At 44.1% G+C, this 20,167-nt stretch overlaps 1 protein-coding gene across 2 annotated transcripts in view; it reads right to left on the bottom strand.

Annotated features, from left to right (window-relative positions):
* kdm8 (lysine (K)-specific demethylase 8) overlaps positions 1-19,772 on the bottom strand; it is a 43,942-nt gene extending 24,170 nt beyond the window's left edge. The window contains exons 1-2 of one of the 2 annotated variants that reach the window (XM_038820386.1): positions 19,685-19,772; positions 264-741 (exon numbers count right to left, since the gene is read on the bottom strand). In XM_038820386.1, coding sequence (XP_038676314.1) covers positions 264-719 — 456 coding nt within the window. In that variant the 5' untranslated portion in view covers positions 720-741; positions 19,685-19,772. Of the gene's footprint in view, positions 1-263; positions 742-19,644 lie in introns of both variants that reach the window. The other variant, XM_038820385.1, reaches the window with a different exon arrangement.
* Between the last annotated feature and the right edge of the window lie 395 nt (positions 19,773-20,167).

Here is a 20,167-nt window from a genome sequence, read left to right on the forward strand (position 1 = left end):
CCAAATTGTACAGCTACAATGTCATATCCAACACAGTTTCCCTCTTTTGGTTCTGATGAAGGGTCAAAAAACTTGCTGAGTTTTTCTGACGGGGGTGCCTCCCGACTGGGAATCAGGTACCGGGTTCAACTCTTTCGGTGCTACCAACTCGTGCCGTCAAACAGTATTTTGCTCATTTTATTTGATCAAATTGTTGGCTTATTGTCTACATTTTAAAAAATAATGATAAAACAGACAGAAATTTGGTCGAATAATAACAGTACCTTTCTGCTCGATTCCTGATGGGATGCAGCATCTTCTAAAGGTCTCTTCCCAGTGTTTTTGTGATGCTGAAGAATGTTGACTAGCCTGATGAGAATGTTGTCCAATATGGTCGCCCCCATCAACAATCCCATGTCACACGTTTTAATCGCCTCTCTAACAGCTGTCTCCTCCTTGCACAAACAGGCAGCTTTAAAAAGACAGCCATAAGAATAGACCCGTCTCCACTCCTTGTCCACCTCCCTCCAAGTTCCAATGTTGAGCTTTTCCCAGGAGAAGTCTATAATCGTCTGACTGAGCTGCAGACACTTGGCTATGTCCCGATCTTCATACAGTAACTCCACTGTTTGTCTCAATAAGAAAACAAGGCTCTTATCCACCGTTTTGTTGAACTCCAATCTTAAATCTTCTAACCTGGGTGGTAATACTGCCAGTACTTCATCCCAAAGACAAGGCATCTGTTAATGAGTTTCTCTTAATCTGTAAATTCAGTAAGAAAATAGACCTATGTTGTCATTTTAGGAGTTGATTGAAATACATTTCAGGAGTTTAAAACAATAAATAAATTATCCCAATTGTTTCAGGGACTCACACTTGGGTAAAGGTTTTGTCACATTCAGTAACTATGATGAGTTAAATGTTTGTGGGTGACTGTCCTGATCTTCACAGGCTCACTAGATATTCACTGCAGATATGATCCTCAACAAACCAGAACAAATTTTGCAAATACCGTTTTGATAAAATGGCAAAAGACAATGAATCAAGAGTTATGGATGGAAGCTATAGAGAGATTATCCACAAGATTCAAACAAAACTGGAATTACCCGTGCTCTCTTCTCAAGTTGTGACATTTTAATTTCTCCTGGAGACACTTTTGCTGGTGTCCCACAGTCTCAGACATGGTACCTTTTCCACATGGTCTTTTATCAGAGTATCTTTTGCTAAAACATTTGTTCATCCTTTGATGCATCCTCACATTAATTATTAATACACAAGGATTAATTGTTGATATCATGTGTTGTAAAGAGCTGTCCTTTACAACATTCAATGTTACTCAGTTAGCTATCAATATTTCAAACCAGAGGTTTCCTCGTTGGGATTGCCAACAAGCTCTGTTTTCGGAGGAGAAACTAGGATCCAGGAACAGGAATAATCCCTTTCTACCCGTCTCGTTTTTAAAAATCTCTTTTTGCTAGCTCCTTTTCTCAGGTTACAGCCAGTTTTCCCCTCTCTCTGCGCTAACATGCTGAGGTTGGCAGCTGCTTTCAGAGTTGAGAGTAGGAGCACGTTGATTTCTCTCTAATGGATAGAGATTGACCTGCAAGCTGTGACCCACTGGTGACAGCAATAATATTGCTGACATGCCAATCTGCACCAATTCAGTTGATGGACATTCAAAACTAATTTGATTACATTGTATATCAGCCTGTTAGAAGGGCATGTGTTTGAACTATCTCCTGCAATGCGACATACCAAATGACTCAGAGGAGGATTTTAAGAGGATGCATTTTACAGCTGAGTTCCTGTCTCATCCTCTGTCCACTTATGCTGTTTAAAAGGATAATTATTAATTCTAGCAAGCTGAAATAACAGAAGTTACAGCTCCTTCAGCTGGTAGATGCGCCAACCTGCAAACAACTGAGCCACACAGAGCAGAGATATCCCATGTTCGCTGCACAGCCAATGCCATTAGCTAATGGTGGGAAGGCTGATGGTAGGGATGCTGTTGCATTATTTACTCTGGGTTTGAGGGACAAATGAAGCACAGGCAAGGGCTTCCCTTGATGCTGATCACTATCTTTCAGTTCTTGAGGCAGGATAGTAGCAGAGGATTTGCATTTATACGGCACTTTCGAGAGCCTCAAGTACTTTTGAAGGGTAGTTACTGTTACAACTTGTATACCAGAGGTGAGATGAAAGCGACTTTGTTTGACATCAAGACAGCAACTTAGTGAGCACCAAGTAGCTTTAACAAAACTGAATTCAGTCTGGGGTGATAAAAAGTGGCACGTAAATGTTACGCAATGACCATCTCCAACAGGTTAAGATCTAACCATCACTACTTGACATTAAATGGCATTACCATCACTGAATCCCCCACCATCAACCAACATTCTGTGACTCACTTTTGACAGAAACTTATGCGGATCAGCCATATAAATACTGTGGCTCCAAGAGCAGATCAGAATCTGGGAATTCTGTGGCAAGTAACTCATTCCCAAAGCCTGTCCACCATTTACCAAACACAAGTCAGCAGTGAGGCGGAATACTCTCCACTTGACTGGATTAATGCAGTTCTCAAGAAGCTCAATTCCATCCAGGACAAAGCAGTCCGCTTGATCAGCACCCATCCACCACCTTAAATATTAACTGCCTCCACTACTAGCGCACATTAACTGCAGCATGTATCATATACAAAATGTACTACAGAAACCCGTCAAGGCTCCACAGAAAGCACCTTCCAAACCCACAACCTCTACCATCTGTAAGAAAAAACGCAGCAGGTGAATGGGAACACTACTGTCTTGCAAGAAATCCTCCAAGTCACACAGCATCCAGACTTGGAAATTTATCACCATTCCTTCGCAGTTGCCAAGTCAAACTCTTGGAAATCTCTCCTTAACAGCACTGTGGATGTACCTACACCATATGGACTGCAGTGGTTGAACAAAGCAGCTCATCACCAACTTCTCAAGGGCAATTAGGAATGGGCAACAAATGTGATGATCACATCCTACGGATGAACAAACAAAAATTTACAAAAGGCAGCAACTCTGACATTTCAATACTCCCTCAGTACTGCACGAGAGCAGCAGGTTTGATTTTTGTGCTCAGCAATGCTCATGCACTTTAGAAAAGAGCAAGGCATCACTTGAAATTCTGATTCCACCCAAAAAAAAAGCAGTCAGGGCAAGAGATGAGAGATGGATGGTCCTCCCCGTGTGATATAGAGATAGTACCCTGCAGCAACGCCTGCTCCCATTTTCTGTGGCTATTAACAACACAGTAAAGCACAGCAGTAACAGAGGAATCTGCTCCCTTTACAGCAATTAGGATCATGAAGCAATTCAGCAAATTCCCTCTATTAAGCAACATATTACCTAACTACACATCATAAAACTGGATTCTGAAAAGTTAATGGAATGATTACAAGGGTAATAATGTGCAGCTAGGGAACAGGTCTCTCTCTTTGCACAGCCCCACACATGGAGTCATTGTGCCAGCATCGGCAGGTAGTCTTCTAATTATACTAGGACTGTGTGAAAGTTAGTTAGGGCCTGTCTCAAGTCATCTTCAAGAGTGTCTGAATTAACAGAATACAACTGCTGGCAATTCAGCACAACCCTGCAGTCGACCGGGGCTACACGCACAGCACATTGGGGGATAGTTTAGCTCAGTTGGCTAGACAACTGGTTCATGATGCAGAGCAAGGCCAGCAGCGCAGGTTCAATTCCCATACTGGCTGAGGTTATTCATGAAGACACCCCCACCCCTGAGCACGGTGATCCTTAGGTTAAATTAAATCACCGCCAGTCAGTTCTTCCTCCTCAAAAGGGGAAGACAGCCCATGGTAATCTGGGACTATGGCGACTTTATCGTACCTTGTTACAAGCACGGCTGATGTGGGAAATGGAAAGAGAACAGACTTGCATTTATATAGTGCCCTTCACCATCTCAGGATGTTTTAAAGCATTTTACAGCCGATGCAATGCTTGTGTCAGTATTATGATGTAGGAAGCACTGCAGCCAGTTTGCATACATGCTCCCACAAACAACAATGTGATAGTGATCAGATAATCTGTTTTTGTAATGTTGATTGAGGGATAAATATTGGCCAGAACAGCAGGGAGAACTCTCCAACACCTCTTCGAAATAGTGTCATGTTTACATCCACTTGAGGGAAATTGAGGCACTATTTAACTTTGAAAGACTGCATCGTTGACAGTGTAACTCTCCCTTCGTATTGCACTGGAGAGTCAGCCTAGATAGATATGCTCTGAGCCGAGAGTGCTACCAACTAAGCTAGAGCCGAATGAAGTCTTAATGGTGACTTTGGAGGTGTTCTTTCGAGTCTGGAGATGGGAATTACTTTGCATCACGGTTACAGAAAGCCTAATTTTATGCTTTCTAGCTGACATAGGGCTGCTCGAGAACTGGCACCGAAAGTCACTAAATAAATAACACAAAACTGGCCTGTCAAGTGAACTGGGAACTTCTTGTATAGATTCCTTTTTGTGAGTGGATTGTTAATCTCTATATTTGTTTGTCTACGTTGTATGACACTTCCAATTGCAATATAGTATAAACAGATGTTCTTATCCGTATGTTCCTGGTTTATTCTAATACGTTTGACCTTCTCTCATTTGAGGGCTTCATTTATTCTGAAATTTGCAACATGCTCAAGTTTGCAATCGTTAAATTACACTTTGTTAAAATTATACATTCAGAATGTCAAGAAAGAGAAAGATATTTAAAGAAGTACTGAGCCAAAATGAACAGTGTGGTGTATTGGCCAGAAGTTGGGACTGTACCCTACTCTTTGAATCCTTGATGTTTTTTGTCGCTCAGGGGTGCTAGGGTCACTATGCCAAAAGGGCCAGAGTTTAGCCACTTTGTGAAAAACAAAACCATTTTGTAATGCACTTTCCACTCAGGATCCTATTTTGTTTCCTTGTCCTCTTCTAGCATTTAATGAAAGAACATACTGATTCTAGGGATGCCTGCAACTTTTATTGTTCTCCCAAGTGTTCTCTTAGAGGTGAAAAACTCAATAGCAATTCAACTGTGGGGGTGGGGGAAATCACAGCTGGGTCCAATTCTGTCCTAACCTGACATCTACATACATGCACTTTCAAGCAGGATTCACGGGGTTAATGATCTGAAGGACTAGGCTTCACAGATTTCCTCTCTGCCCGACCCAGATGTTCGAAGGGAAATAGGTACACTCAGATTGAGGTAAGCAAACTTAGTACAGAGCAGGAATTGAACCAGGGCTACTTCTGGTCTGCACAGTAGACCTATCCTCTGAACTAATGCAGCCGCCATGACAAATGATCCAGTGACACGAGTTCACAGCAGCTACGGAATTTTAACTCCAGCATAAAAAGTTAGTATCAGCCATGTGACCATGAAACTACCAGATTGTCACAAAAACATATCTATCTCTTTGGGAAAGTAATATGGCATGCCAAGCCAATCTGACCTATGTGTGCCTCCAGACCCACATCAATGCAACTGACTGTTAACTGTGTTCTGAAATGTCCTAGAAAGTCAATCAGCTGTATCAAACCACCACGTTAGTTCTAATAAGAATAAAACCGGACGATCCACCATTGACTTAGACACTGGACACAACAAAGGCACACCCAACCCAGTCAACTCTGCAAGGTCCTCCACACTATCAGGGGTTAATTGCCAAAATTAAGAGTGCTTGTCCCTCAGTTACGTCAAGGAACTGAATCATACCTTTTAACCAATGTTAACCAGACTCCTCCAATACCACCCTGGATACATCCCTGTCCCCTGACGGAACAGATGGCAAAAATGAAAATTAGCGAGGAGAAAGTGACGCTGAGCTCCTCAACATCGACTCTGGATTCTGTGAAGTCTCATGATGTTTAACTAAACATGGACAAAGAAACCTCCTTGTTACCACCCTCCTTCAGCTGATGATTCAGTGCTCCTGAAGCACTGAGCTTAGCAAGAGGACAGTATGTAGTACTCTGCATATGGGACTTCAGTGGCCATTACTAAGAATAACTTTGCAGCACAACTACTGACTAGGAAGTAGAGGATCAGAGGGACCTTGGTGTCCATGTGTTTATTTCTCCAAGACAGCAGTTGAGGTAGATAAAGTAAAGTAAGTTGAGGTAGATAAGGTGCTTAAGGCAAATGGGATACTTCCCTTTATTTGCTGAGGGATAAAATATAACAGCAGGAAGGTTATGATGGAGCTGTATGAAACACTGGTTAGGCCGTAGCTGGAGTACTGTGTGCAGTTCTGGTTGCCATACTATAGGAAAGAAATGATTGCAATAGAGAGGGTGTAGAGGAGATTCACCAGGATGTTACCTGGACTGGGACTATTCAACTATCAAGAGAAACTGGATAGGCTGGGGTTGTTTTCCTTGGAACAGAGAAGGCCGAGGTGCATGATATAATGGGAGGCACAGATAGGGTGGATAGGAAGCAACTTTTTCCCTTAGTGAAGGGGTCAATAATGAGGGGGAATAGAGGGAAGTTTAGAGGGACACGGGGGGGGGGGGGGAACCTTTTCACCCAGTGGATGGAACTCATGGCGGGTCCCCTCATAACATTTAAGAAGTATTTAGATAAACATTTGAAATGCCACAGCATACAAGGTTATGGGCCAAGTGCTGGAAAATGGGATCAGAGTTTTTAGGTGATCGATGGCCAGAACGGACACGATGGCCGAAGGGCCCGACTCTATGACTCTCATAAGTAGGAGGGCATGCCAATCGCAGCGCCGGGTACACCTAAAAATAAGATGTGAAGCTACACACAGGACTACATACATGCTAAATAGTGGAAGCAGCAAGCTTGGACAGGGCAAAGTGATCCGGCAACTAACATATCAGCTCAAAGCTCTGCAATCCTGCCACATCCAGTTGACAATTAAACAAATAATGGGAGGAGGTTGTTCCATGAACATCCCTATTTTCAATAATGGGAAATCTCAGGAGGTGAGTGAAAAATACAAGACTGGGTGGCATGGTGGCTCAATGGTTAGCACTGCTGACTCACGGCGCTGAGGACCCGGGATCGATCTTGGCCCCGGATCACTGTCTGTGAGCAGTTTGCACATTCTCCCTGTGTCTGTGTGGGTCTTACCCCCAGAACCCAAACATGTGCAAGCTAGGTGGATTGGCAATGTTAAATTGCCCCTTAATTGGGAAAAAATTGGGTATTCTAAATTATTTTTAGAAAGAAAAATACAAGACCGAAAGGTTTAAAACCCACTTCAGCCAGAAGTGCCAAGTGAATAATCCAACTAGGCTTCCTCCTCAGCTCCACGATGCCAGTCTTTAGCCAATTCCACATAGCAGCAAGGAACAGCAAACACACTGAATACAGCAAAGACTATAGGCTCCAACAACATCTGACTACAGTGTCAAATAATTGTGTTCCAGAATTAGCTGGGTTCCCAGCCAAACAGTTCCAGTGCAGTCACAACTTTGGCATCTACCTGACAAAATGAAACATGGCCCCAATATGTCTTGTTCATAAAGCAGGACAAATCCAATCTGGCCCCATTAGTCTACTCTTAATAATCAGAAAAGCAATGTAACGTATTATCCATCAACTATGCAACCCAGCAACATGACTAATGAATAATTAACTCTTAACTGATGTCCACAGTCTCAGAACTTTATTAGTCCTAAATAGATGAATAGGTTGGGAATAGAGGGATACGGACCACGGAAGTGTAGAAGATTTTAGTTTAGACGGGCAGCATGGTCGGCGCAGGCTTGGAAGGCCAAAGGGCCTGTTCCTGTGCTGTACTTTTCTTTGTTCTTTGTCCTCATCTCACCCAATAAGGACTTTCCAGGAGAGGTTACTCAGCACCAGTAGTGAGTGGGAACCCTGGCTGATTGTCCCCTTGAGAACCCACTAACACTGAATGCCCTTCAACCTTCCTCCACAATGCCACCCAGCTGAGATCAGGTAACTGAGCATAGGCCAAGAACTAAGCCTAGAACCTTCAAGTGTGTATGGCTTAGTTTCACTCTGCTTTAAATCTCTCCTGTTTCAGATCGATTAGATTTATAAAATCAACTCTACACTGTCCCAATGGAATGAATATGAAAATGAGACTGATAGCAACAAAGTCCATTTTCTGGAGACTCCTTATGCTTAAACTCGATAATTTGCTTGAAATGGCACTATACAAAGCCACAATGCTCTGATTAGTTTCTCCACAGTAGAGCATCAGGAATTATTGAGCAACCACACTGATTCCAGAATCAATGGTTTCATTCTAAAACTGTTCTTTCTAAAAGGCAAACCACATAATTTAATGCAAGGTAACTAATCTGCCAAGAGTCGGAACAATAACGCATGGTGTCAAAACTCACAACAGGATTCGAGCACATAATCTAGAGCCGATCATGTTGGTGTGGGGCTAGAGTAACATATAGGTCAAGCTAGGTAGTGTCAACACATTTCCTTCCTAAAGGACATTAGTGACAAAGAAATAGACAAGCTGCAAAAAAAGGTTTTGGATTGGGGGAAAGAGTAGATTTTAACAAAATAAGGCAGGATCTGACCACTGGAAAGAGTTACTTGTGGAAAAATCTACAGAAGAGCAGAGGAGGGGGGCGGCATTCAAAGATGAAATAGGGAGGGTACAGTCCCAATACGTTCCCTCTAGGGTAATAGGCAGGTGTAACAAACTAGAGAACCATGGATGACCAGAGACATTCAGGATACGATGAGAAGGAAAGGACATTAGTGACAAAGAAATAGACAAGCTGCAAAAAAAGGTTTTGGATTGGGGGAAAGAGTAGATTTTAACAAAATAAGGCAGGATCTGACCACTGGAAAGAGTTACTTGTGGAAAAATCTACAGAAGAGCAGAGGAGAGGGGGGGGGGGGGGGGGGGGGGGGCGGCATTCAAAGATGAAATAGGGAGGGTACAGTCCCAATACGTTCCCTCTAGGGTAATAGGCAAGTGTAACAAACTAGAGAACCATGGATGACCAGAGACATTCAGGATACGATGAGAAGGAAATGAGAGGCTTTTAACAAATATTGATTGATTGATACTTATTGTTACATGTACCGAAGTACAGTGCAGGGGAAATATATGGGGAGCAAGTCGGCAGGGGCATTAGTGGAGTACATAAAGTGCAGGATGGAGCTTAAGAAATCAGTTAGGAGAGCAAAGAGGGGATATGAGAAAGCTCTGGCTGGTAAAAGTAGGGAAAATCCCAAGATATTCTATAAATATATCAATGGGAAGAGGATAACCAGGGAGAAAGTAAGGTCCATTAAGGACCCAGGGGGAAATCTGTGAGTGGAGGCAGAGGACATTGGTAGAGTGTTGAATGAATATTTCACATCTGACTTCACCCAAGAGAATGAGGAGATAGTTATGGAACTCAGGGAAAGAGAGCCCGAGGTCTTGAGCAAATTGTCATAGGGAGTGACAAGGTATTAACGAGTTTAAAAGTGGACACATCTCCAGGCCTGATGAATTCTGTCCCAGGCTGCTGTGGGAGGTGAGGGAGGAGATTGCCAGACTCTGACACAATTTTTTTATTCCTCTCTGGCCACGGGGGTGGTGCCAGAGGACTGGAGAACAGCTAATGTTGTCCCACTATTTAAGGAAGGTTGTAGAAACAAGCCAGGGAACTACAGACTAGTGAACCTTATGTCAGTGGTTGGGAAACTACTGGAGGAGATTCTGAAGGAGATAATCTATCTCCACTTGGAGAGGCAAGGTTAGATCAGGGATAGTCAGCATGGCTTTGTCGGAGGGAGTTCATGCCTAACAAATGCTTTGAGCAAGTAACCATATAGATGAGGGTAGTGCAGTTGATGTAGTTTACATGGATTTCAGCAAAGCCTTTGACAGGGTCCCACATGGGAGACGTATTAAGAAGGCACATGGGATACAGGGTGATTTGATAAAGTGGATTCATAATTGACAGGAGACAGAGGGCGATGATAGACGGCTGCCTTAGTGTCTGGAAGCCAGTGACCAGTGGCGTACCACAGGGATCCATGCTGGGCCCCCTATTGTTTGTCATTTGTATAAATTACATAGATGACTACGTGGGGGGTAAGATCACTAAATTTGCGGATGGCACAGAGATTAGCCGGGTAGTTAACACTGAGTTTTCAAAAAATTTAGAGTACCCAATTATTTTTTTCCAAACCCTTTGGGTTTTCCTTTATTCTACCCGCAACGCTTTTTCATGCACTCTCTTGGTTTTCACCATTTCCTTTTTATCTTCCGCCCTGCACTTTTCATATTCCTCTTGGGACATATCGAGCCCTCTGTATCTGCCAAAAGCTCCTCTTTTTTCTTATTAACCCTGAGCTTTATGTCCCTTGACATCCAGTGTTCTCTGGTCTTAGCCTCACCCTTTGTCTTTACGGTAACATATTTGCCATATATTCTTGTTACCTCCTTAAAGGCCTCCCACTGATCTGACACAGTTCTATCTGCAAGTAACTGCTCCCAGTCCACTTGGGCCAAATCTTATCTTCGTAAAATTGGCCTTTCCCCAGTTAAGAACTTTTATTACCAGACCATCCTTATCTTTTTCCATAACTATTCTAAATCTATCTGAATTATGATCACGGGCGGCATGAAAGGCGCAGTGGAGTTTGCACATTCTCCCCGTGTCTGCGTGGGTCTCAGCCCCACAACCCAAAGATGTGCAGGGTACAAAGAACAAAGAAAATTACAGCACAGGAACAGGCCCTTTGGCCCTCCCAGCCTGCGCCGATCCAGATCCTTTATCTAAACCTGTTGCCTATTAAAAGGGTAAGCAGATTGGCCATGCTAAATTGCCCTTAATTGGGGGAAAAAAGAATTGGGTAGTCTAAATTTATATTAAAAACATAATTATGGTCACTATCTACAAAATGCTCACCTACTGATATCCTTCCATCTGACTCGGCTGATTTCCAAACATTAGGCCCTTCTTGGGCGTTTTATGTACTGGCTAAAAATGTCATCCTTGATGCAATTTAAGAATTTTTCTCCCTCCCTACCTTCCACACTTAAAACTATTCCAGTTGATATTTAGGTAGTTAAAATCCCCTACTACTACTGCCTATTTCATGTTTGATCCTCTATCTCTCCCTGACAGTTTGGGGGCCAATAGTACAGACCCAACAGCATGGTTGTGTTTTTTTACTACTATAATATAGCCTCATTTGATAATCCTTCCAGGATATTGTCCCTCTTCACTGCTATAATTGATTCCCTGATCAATATTGCAACCCCCCTCCTCTTCTGTCCCCCTCTTTATCTTGTCTGAATGCCCCATAATGAATAATGTTGAGTTGCCAAATCTGTCCCTCTTTCGACCAAGTCTCAGACATAGCTATGATATAATAATAATTGCTTATTGTCACAAGTAGGCTTCAATGAAGTTACTGTGAAAAGTCCCTAGTCGCCACATTCCGGTGCCTATTCAGGGAGGCCGGTACGGGAATTGAACCCGGGCTGCTGGCCTTGTTCTGCATTACAAGCTAGCTGTTTAGCCCACTGTGCTAAACCAGCCCCTATTTATACTCTCACGCGCCAATCAGTGCCCTCAGCTCACCTGTCTTATTTCTCAGGCTTCTTTCATTAAAATATATTCCATTTAACCTTGCTAGACTCACTCCCAGAAGGGTCACTGCTTAAGGTGAAGTTTGAACCAGTGCCGGGAGACGGTTAACACTGTCCTCTGAATCAAATGCTGAAATTGCCAATCCCTATAAACAGTGCAGCTTTCCATTCCAATAAGATTCTCTTTCCAGAAACATAATGTTCATAAATTAATAAAGCGCAGGATATAAAATAGCAAAAACCTCTTCCCGGTCTTTCCACGCAATAATTTTCTAATTCCATTTTAAATAAATCGGTGCAGATTTTAAATGTGCATTGTTGTTTTATAAAATCTTATTAAGAGCTGCAGCAAACGTGCATGCTGAAAGGATCTGGAAATAAGATTTAAGTACTCGTTTTTCTGAGATGAATTGATTTTTTAAGTGACAGCATCTGTTTGTTTATATTTCATTTGCAGCTAATTCGTCCCAGGGTGGCTGTTTCTGGCTGTTTGGTGAATATTAACCAGCTGTCACAATTAGGCACGGCAAATCCAATGAGCTCATGCATAAAGGAGTTTCTGGACATAGTTTAGAAGTGATAAAACATTTTAAAACTGCTGCCCATTTGTACTTTCCAAAACTGTGATAAATGAATCTTATGTTGGTTAAAGAGATGGAGATGTATTAAGGAACATGGTATAATTTGAAGTGTGTTAAATGCTCCTGGCAAGCTTTTCACTGTAGACCACAGCTCAGTGCCACTCATCCGCTACACCACTTCAACAGAATCAGTTTCTTTTGCCATCTTTCCTTTTCATCTCACAAGAGCAGACCCTAGATGGCATACAGATTCATGAGTAGTACCAACCCAAATCATCATGTGTGATGACAGACAGGAGCATAAGCAACCACAGACAGCATTATGGCTTAGCATGCTCTTGCCCTTGCAGGGTCCCCATACATATTTTTCCAGTCAGAGTCTTTGGAAAGCAATCAGGAGCTTGGATTCTAAATTATATTTTTCTTCTCTGTGGTTTAGAGGCATTGAGACTAACTGTCCTGGCCACGACACTGTTTACTGTCTCTTCCAGTTTAATGTCCCTTCCAATTTAGTGTTATTTGCAAATTTGGATACGTATTCTACTAATCCCTCATCCAAGTCATGAATATATATGGTGAAAAGCTGAGGCTGCAATACAGAATCCAAGCAGGGAACAAAGCTTGTCACATGTATCACTTAGTATATGTTATATTATCCCTAATCTCTCTCTTCTACTTCCAAAGGAATTACCAGCCCAGAATTGAGTGGTTTTATACCCATTAAGAAAAATGAAGATGCTGGGGTTTGTTTCTCTAGAAAAGAGAAGCCCAAGGGAGATGCTGACAGTGACTAGGATTATGAAAGTGTAGTTTTAGAGAAGATCTAGAGTTGAACTAGAGATGATCTAGAGTAGAAGTTGTAGAGAAGTTGCAGAGAAGGATCAGGGGCTGGTTTAGCACACTGGGCTAAATCGCTGGCTTTTAAAGCAGACCAAGGCAGGCCAGCAGCACTGTTCAATTCCCGTACCAGCCTTCTCGAACAGGCGCTGGAATGTGGCGACTAGGGGCTTTTCACAGTAACTTCATTTGAAGTCTACTTGTGACAATAAGCGATTTTCATTTCATTTCATTTCAGATACTTCTACTTATGGGGAGACCAAAACTAGGATAATTATATAAATGTAAATAGTCACTGGCAATCACATCTTTTAAGCTGAATGCTATTCTTATTCAAGTATTTTATTTTTTCTGACACATTCCTGTACAGAATTCTTAGCTGTAACGCGCTGTTGGGCTTTTTAATCACACCATTTGACATATTGTGGACTCACCTCCTGCCCATGGTACTCCATCTTTATCCCTCCGACTAGTAAAGTTTTGTCATAGACAGGCAAACATTTTCATCATCAACAGCCTCTACTCTTTATTTTTGTTCTTCTCAAGTTGACTCTTTTCTTCCCCTAATTTAGAACGGGCTTTTCCTTTCATGTTTCTCTGTTTTCAAGCAGCCAGAGAGGTAGATTTTGCAGGCACGTTTACCATCAAACCCCTGAATGATGAGGAGCACGCTCACCGCCAAGCCCCTGAATGATGAGGAGCACGCTCACCGCCAAGCCCCTGAATGAGGAGGGAAGCTTTACCGCCAAGCCCCTGAATGAGGAGGGAAGCTTCACCGCCAAGCCCCTGAATGATGAGGGCAGCTTCACCGCCAAGCCCCTGAATGATGAGGGCAGCTTCACCGCCAAGCCCCCGAATGATGAGGGCAGCTTCACCACCAAGCCCCCGAATGATGAGGGCAGCTTCACCGCCAAGCCCCCGAATGAAGGCCAGCTTTACCGCCAAGCTCCCGAATGATGAGGGCAGCTTCACCGCCAAGCCCCCGAATGAAGGCCAGCTTTACCGCCAAGCCCCTGAATGAGAGTAGCTTCACCGCCAAGCCCCCGAATGATGAGGGCAGCTTCACCGCCAAGCCCCCGAATGAAGGCCAGCTTTACCACCAAGCCCCTGAAAGGAGGGCAACTTTACCGCCAAGCCCCCGAATGGAGAGGGCAGCTTTACCGCCAAGCCCCTGAATGATGAGGGAGACTTTACCGCCAAGCTCCCGAATGATGAGGGAAGCTTCACCGCCAAGCCCCCGAATGATGAGGGCAGCTTCACCGCCAAGCCCCCGAATGGAGAGGGCAGCTTCACCGCCAAGCCCCCGAATGATGAGGACAGCTTTACCGCCAAGCTCCCGAATGATGAGGGCAGCTTACCGCCAAGCCCCCGAATGATGAGGGCAGCTTTACCGCCAAGCCCCCGAATGATGAGGGAAGCTTCACCGCCAAGCCCCCGAATGAAGGCCAGCTTTACCGCCAAGCTCCCGAATGATGAGGGCAGGTTTACCGCCAAGCCCCTGAATGATGAGGGAAGCTTTACCGCCAAGCCCCTGAATGATGAGGGAAGCTTCACCGCCAAGCCCCCGAATGATGAGGGCAGCTTCACCGCCAAGCCCCCGAATGATGAGGGCAGCTTCACCGCCAAGCCCCCGAATGAAGGCCAGCTTCACCGCCAAGCCCCCGAATGAAGGCCAGCTTTACCGCCAAGCCTCCGAATGAAGGCCAGCTTTACCGCCAAGCTCCCGAATGATGAGGGCAGCTTTACCGCCAAGCCCCTGAATGGAGAGGGCAGCTTTACCGCCAAGCCCCTGAATGGAGAGGGGCAGCTTTACCATTAAGCCCCTGAATGGAGAGGGCAACTTTACCATCAAGCCCCTGAATGGAGAGGGCAGCTTCACCGCCAAGCCCCCGAATGAAGGCCAGCTTTACCGCCAAGCCCCCGAATGAAGGCCAGCTTTACCGCCAAGCTCCCGAATGTTGAGGGCAGCTTTACCGCCAAGCCCCCGAATGGAGAGGGCAGCTTTACCGCCAAGCCCCCGAATGGAGAGGGCAGCTTTACCACCAAGCCCCCGAATGATGAGGGCAGGTTTACCGTCAAGCCCCTGAATGGAGAGGGCAACTTTACCGCCAAGCCCCCGAATGGAGAGGGCAGCTTTACCGCCAAGCCCCTGAATAGAGAGGACAGATTTACCGCCAAGCCCCTGAATAGAGAGGACAGATTTACCGCCAAGCCCCTGAATAGAGAGGACAGATTTACCGCCAAGCCCCTGAATAGAGAGGACAGATTTACCGCCAAGCCCCTGAATAGAGAGGACAGATTTACAGCAAAGCTCCTGAATCAGGAAGACTGGTTTGCAGCGAAGCTCCTGAATTGTGAGGACAGGTTTACAGTGAAGGCCCAGAATGAGGAGGGCAGGGTTACAGCTGAGGTGATCGTACTGAAATATACAAGATTCTGATAGGTCTGCGTGGGCTGAATGCTGAGGGGATGGTTCCCTTTGTGAGAATAACAACAGCAGGAGGAGTTCCTTTTGTGGCCTTTAACTGGCACCACACTTTAGGAAGGATGAGAGCGCACAGAGGAGATTCACAAGAATGGTTTCAGGGATAAGGAACTACTTTTAAAAAGGGGTTGTAGCTGTGTACTTGGAAAATCTCAATGCTATCATGCACAATCACCATGTTTTTGTCAAAGGGAAATCGTGTTTGACTGTTTTGCAGAGTTCTTTGAGGCAGTAACTAGCAACGTGGATAAAAGGGAACCTGTGTGTGTGCTATAATTAAGAGTTCCACAGAGCATTTGACAAGGTGTCACATCAAAATTTACTAAACAGATAAGAGCTCATGGTGTAGGGGATAATGGGTAGAGGATGGGTTAGCTAACAGGAAACAGAGAGTAGACATAAATAGATATTTTTGGGGTTGGCAAGATGTCATGAATGGAGTATCACAGCAATTAGTGTTTGGGCCTCAAGTATTTACAATCTACATAAATTATTTGGATGAAAAGACCGAATGTATAGTTGCTAAATTTGCTGATGACACAAAGATGGATGGGACGTAAAGCGTCTGCAAAGGGACATAGCTGAAGTGAGTGGGCAAAAACTTGGCAGATGGAATATAATGTGTGAAAATGTGAACTTGTCCACTTTGGCAAGAGAAGATAATCAGTATATTATCAAAATGGAGACTGCAGAACTCAGAAATATAGAGTGAGGGTGTCCTGATACATGAATCACAAAAAAGTTAATATGCAGATGGGGTGAGTCATTAGGAGGGCTGTCATGTATTGCAAGGAGAATGGAATATAAAATTAGGGATATTTTGGTACAGTTGTAGAGAGCATTGGCGAGACCATGTCTGGAGTACTATATACAGTTTTGGTCTCCTTACTTAAGGAAGGATATAATTGCATTAGAAGCAGTTCTGAGAAGGTTACTTGACTAATTGTTGGCATGAGGGGGTTATCTTATGAGGCAAGGCTTGACACGTTGTGCCTGTATCTACTGGGGTTTAGAAAAATGAGAGGTGATCTCATTGAAACAAGATACTGAGAGGGCTTGACAGAGTGGATGCTGAAAGGGTGTTTCCCCTTGTGGGAGAGACTATAGCTGGGAGAGGGGGCGAAAGGAGTTCAAAAATAAGGGGTCTCCTTTATTCAATGGAGAGGAGGAGCCATTTTTTTCACCTGAGGGTCAAGAGTCTGTGGAATTCTCTCCCCAGAAAGGGATTGGGATAGGGTCATTGAATATTTTTTAAGGCAGAGGTAGACCGATTCTTAACTAATTATGGAATAAAAAGGTGTCATACAAAATAGGAGCAGGAGGTCACTTGGCACTTCGAGCCAGCTCTCCTATTGGAACATCCTTCTTGTATCTACCCAGTCTAGACCTGTTAGAATGTCATAGGTCTCTGTGAGATCCCCCTCATTCTTCTAAACTCCAGCGAGTAGAATCCTAACTCTCTTCATACATCTGTCCTGCCATTCCAGGAATCAGTCTGGTAAACCTTCTCTGCAATCCCTCTAACGAACATTCTTCCTCAGCAAGAAGACCAAAACTGCAAACAATATTCCAGGTGTGGCCTCACCAAGGTCCTGTATAATTGTTGCAAGACATCCATGCTCCTGCTCTCGAATCCTCTTGCGATGAAGGCCAACATACCATTGGCCCTCTTTACTGTCTGCTGGACCTGCTTACTTACCTTCAGTGACTGGTGTGCGAGGACACCCACGTCTCGTTGCACATTCCCCTCTCTCAATCTATAGCCATTCAGATAATAATCTGCTTTCCCTTTTATGCTACCAAAGTGGATAACCTTACATTTATCCAAATTATACTGCATCTGCCATTCATTTCCAAAACACTCAACTTGCCAAAATCATACTGACGATCTCTGCATCCATCTCCCAGCTCACCCTCCCATCCAGCCATGTGTAATCTGCAGATTTGGAGATATTTAGTTCCTTCATCTTAATCAATAATATATATTGTGTAGCTGGGATCCCAGCATCGATCCCCACGGTACCCATAGTCGCTACCTTCCATTTGGAAAAATACCCATTTATTCCTACTCTCTTTCCTGTCTGCCAATCAGTTTTCTAACCATCTCAATCTACTACCCCTAATCCCTTGTGCTTTAATTTTTACACATTAATCTCTTATGTGGGACTTTGTCAAAAGCCTTCTTCAAATTCAAATAAACCACATCCACTGGCTTCCCCTCATCAACTCTCCCAGTTACATCCTCAAAGAATTCTAGTAGATTTGTCAAGCATGCTTTCCCTTTCATAAACCCATGCTGACTCTCTGATCTGGCCACTGTATTCCAAATGCTCTGCTATAGAATCTTTGATAATAGATTCTAGAATTCTCCCCACGACCGACATCAGGCTGACTGGTCTATAATTCCCTGCTTTCTCTCCCTGCTCCCTCTTTAATTTGCTACCCTCTCATCTATACAGTAAAAAGTCTTACAACACCAGGTTAAAGTCCAACAGGTTTGTTTCAAATAACTAGCTTTAGGAGCACTGCTCCTTCCTCAGATTTACCTGAGGAAGGAGCACTGCATCTCCACATCATGGCTCTAATCTAGGAACTGTTCTAGAGTCTATAGAATCTTGGAAGATGACCACCAATGCATCCACTATTTCTAAAGCCACTTCTTTAAGTACTCTGGAGGGTAGATTATCAGGCCGTGGGGATTTAGCGCCCTTCAATCTCATCAGTTTCCTCATTTCTCTATTAATACTAGTATAATTGCCTTTTTAAATTTAGAATGCTCAATTACTTTTTTTTACCAAGGGGCAATTTAGTGTGGCCAATCCACATAGCCTGCACATCTTTGGGTTGTGGGGGGAAACCCACGCAGACACGGGGAGAACAGATTGACCCGGGCCAGGATCGAGCACGGGTTCTCAGCGCCGTGATGCAGCAGTGCTAACCACTGCGCCACCGTGCTGCCAGTACTAACAATAGCATGGGTAGGCAGTACCATTGGGGTCACAGACAAATCAGCTATGATCTTACTGAATAGTACAGAAGAATCAAGGGGCCGAACGGCCTACTCCTAATTCTACATTCAGTTTTGTGGTCAGATTGGAGATGATGAGGTTGTACTTCTCAGAGAAAAGAAGGTTAAGGTGAGATTTGATAGGAGGTGTTCAAAATCATGGGGGAGTCCTGGACAAGGTAGATAGGGAGTAACGGTTCCCATTGGTGGAAATGTCAAGAACCAGAGGAAATTGATTTATGATGACTGGCAAAAGAAGCAACAGTGACATTAGGAAAAACATTTTGTGCAAGTGGCTAGGATTTGGAACGCACTGCCCGAGTGTGCCATGGGAAAGATTCAACCAGCTTTCGAAAGGGAATTAGATAATTGCTTTGACAAAAAGAGACTTGCATGGTTACGAGAAAATTGCTCGATAAGTGCGACTAGGTAAATTGCTTTTTACTGACGTCTGTCACAGACAAGACCGACTAAATGGCATCCTGTGCTGTAACCATTCTATGTCAAGTCATGGCATGTGTAGGGGTGGGGCAGCATACTATGAGGACATGTCAGGTGACCAATGGCTGGAGAGACAGGCAGAGACAGCATCATTTGAATTTACATGTTAATTGACCAATAGCAGCAGTGTGGGCTCGGGAACCACAAGAATGTCAGGTAACTAATAGAAATCAGTGTAGCACAAGGGCCCTGTGAGGTCCTGTTGGGCAGGAAGTGATGCAATGAAAACCAGGCTTACGTCCACCCAGAGTTGGGAACCTTACAAGCATAAGAGGAAATGGGCAAAATAAAACATGACAGATATAAATTAGAAATCAATAATGTTTTTATGACATTATGTTTCATCATATCATAGCTACCAAAACTCTAATTGTGTTATATTATTCCAATAAGATTCAGAAACTGTTCATTGAAATGTATACGAGTGCCACACCACTCACTACTGTACTACAGTCTGTCAAACTAATGACCAGTCCTCTGTACATGGTGTGATCTGAGCGATGTATTTTACACATTTACAGCAGGAGTCTAAAAGTGTGATTATTTCGAACTTATGGAAACCAGAAGACATAATAAAACATTGACATGTGTAGCATTAAACATCCACATTGCGCTCAGATATTGAAAATAGGTTTTCTGTTCTCCCACCCCACTATATTACCAGCCTCTATCACCGGCGCCATTTTACTATTCAACTCTACCTTTTCCTCTCGCCCCGCGCCACAAATTGAACGCAATTTCTGATGATGTCATCCACCTCTGTGCACACGTTCCGTTCACGCCGCGGCTCGGCGCGCCAGAGTGGGTGACGCACGCTGCGGCCTGACGCCACAGGACCGCCTGCGTAGGCGGTCGAAGGGTGCGTCAGAGGGGACGTGCTCGTGCACGTTCGTGGAGCAAAGCCTCTGTGAGGTTCCTGAGCAGAACCAGCAGGGGCTTCAGTCAAAGAGCCCTGTCGAAAAGAAAAACATCAAATGTTGGAAATGTCAGGGCAGGGAGTGAGATGCCCTGTTGGGTTGTCTTTTGCTAATTCAGTGGCTAGGCATTCCTAGCCAAACATTACTCCCTCTTTTCAACTAGACCACACAGCACAGTCTGCACAGATAAGCTCCCTCCTGTCTTATTGCCTACAATTCAGCATGCTTCACACTTAATTCGCTGCAAAGCAATAGGATCACGGAAGA

This window comes from Scyliorhinus canicula, chromosome 15 (genome assembly GCF_902713615.1).
Source record: "Scyliorhinus canicula chromosome 15, sScyCan1.1, whole genome shotgun sequence".
NCBI classification, from domain to species: domain Eukaryota; kingdom Metazoa; phylum Chordata; class Chondrichthyes; order Carcharhiniformes; family Scyliorhinidae; genus Scyliorhinus; species Scyliorhinus canicula.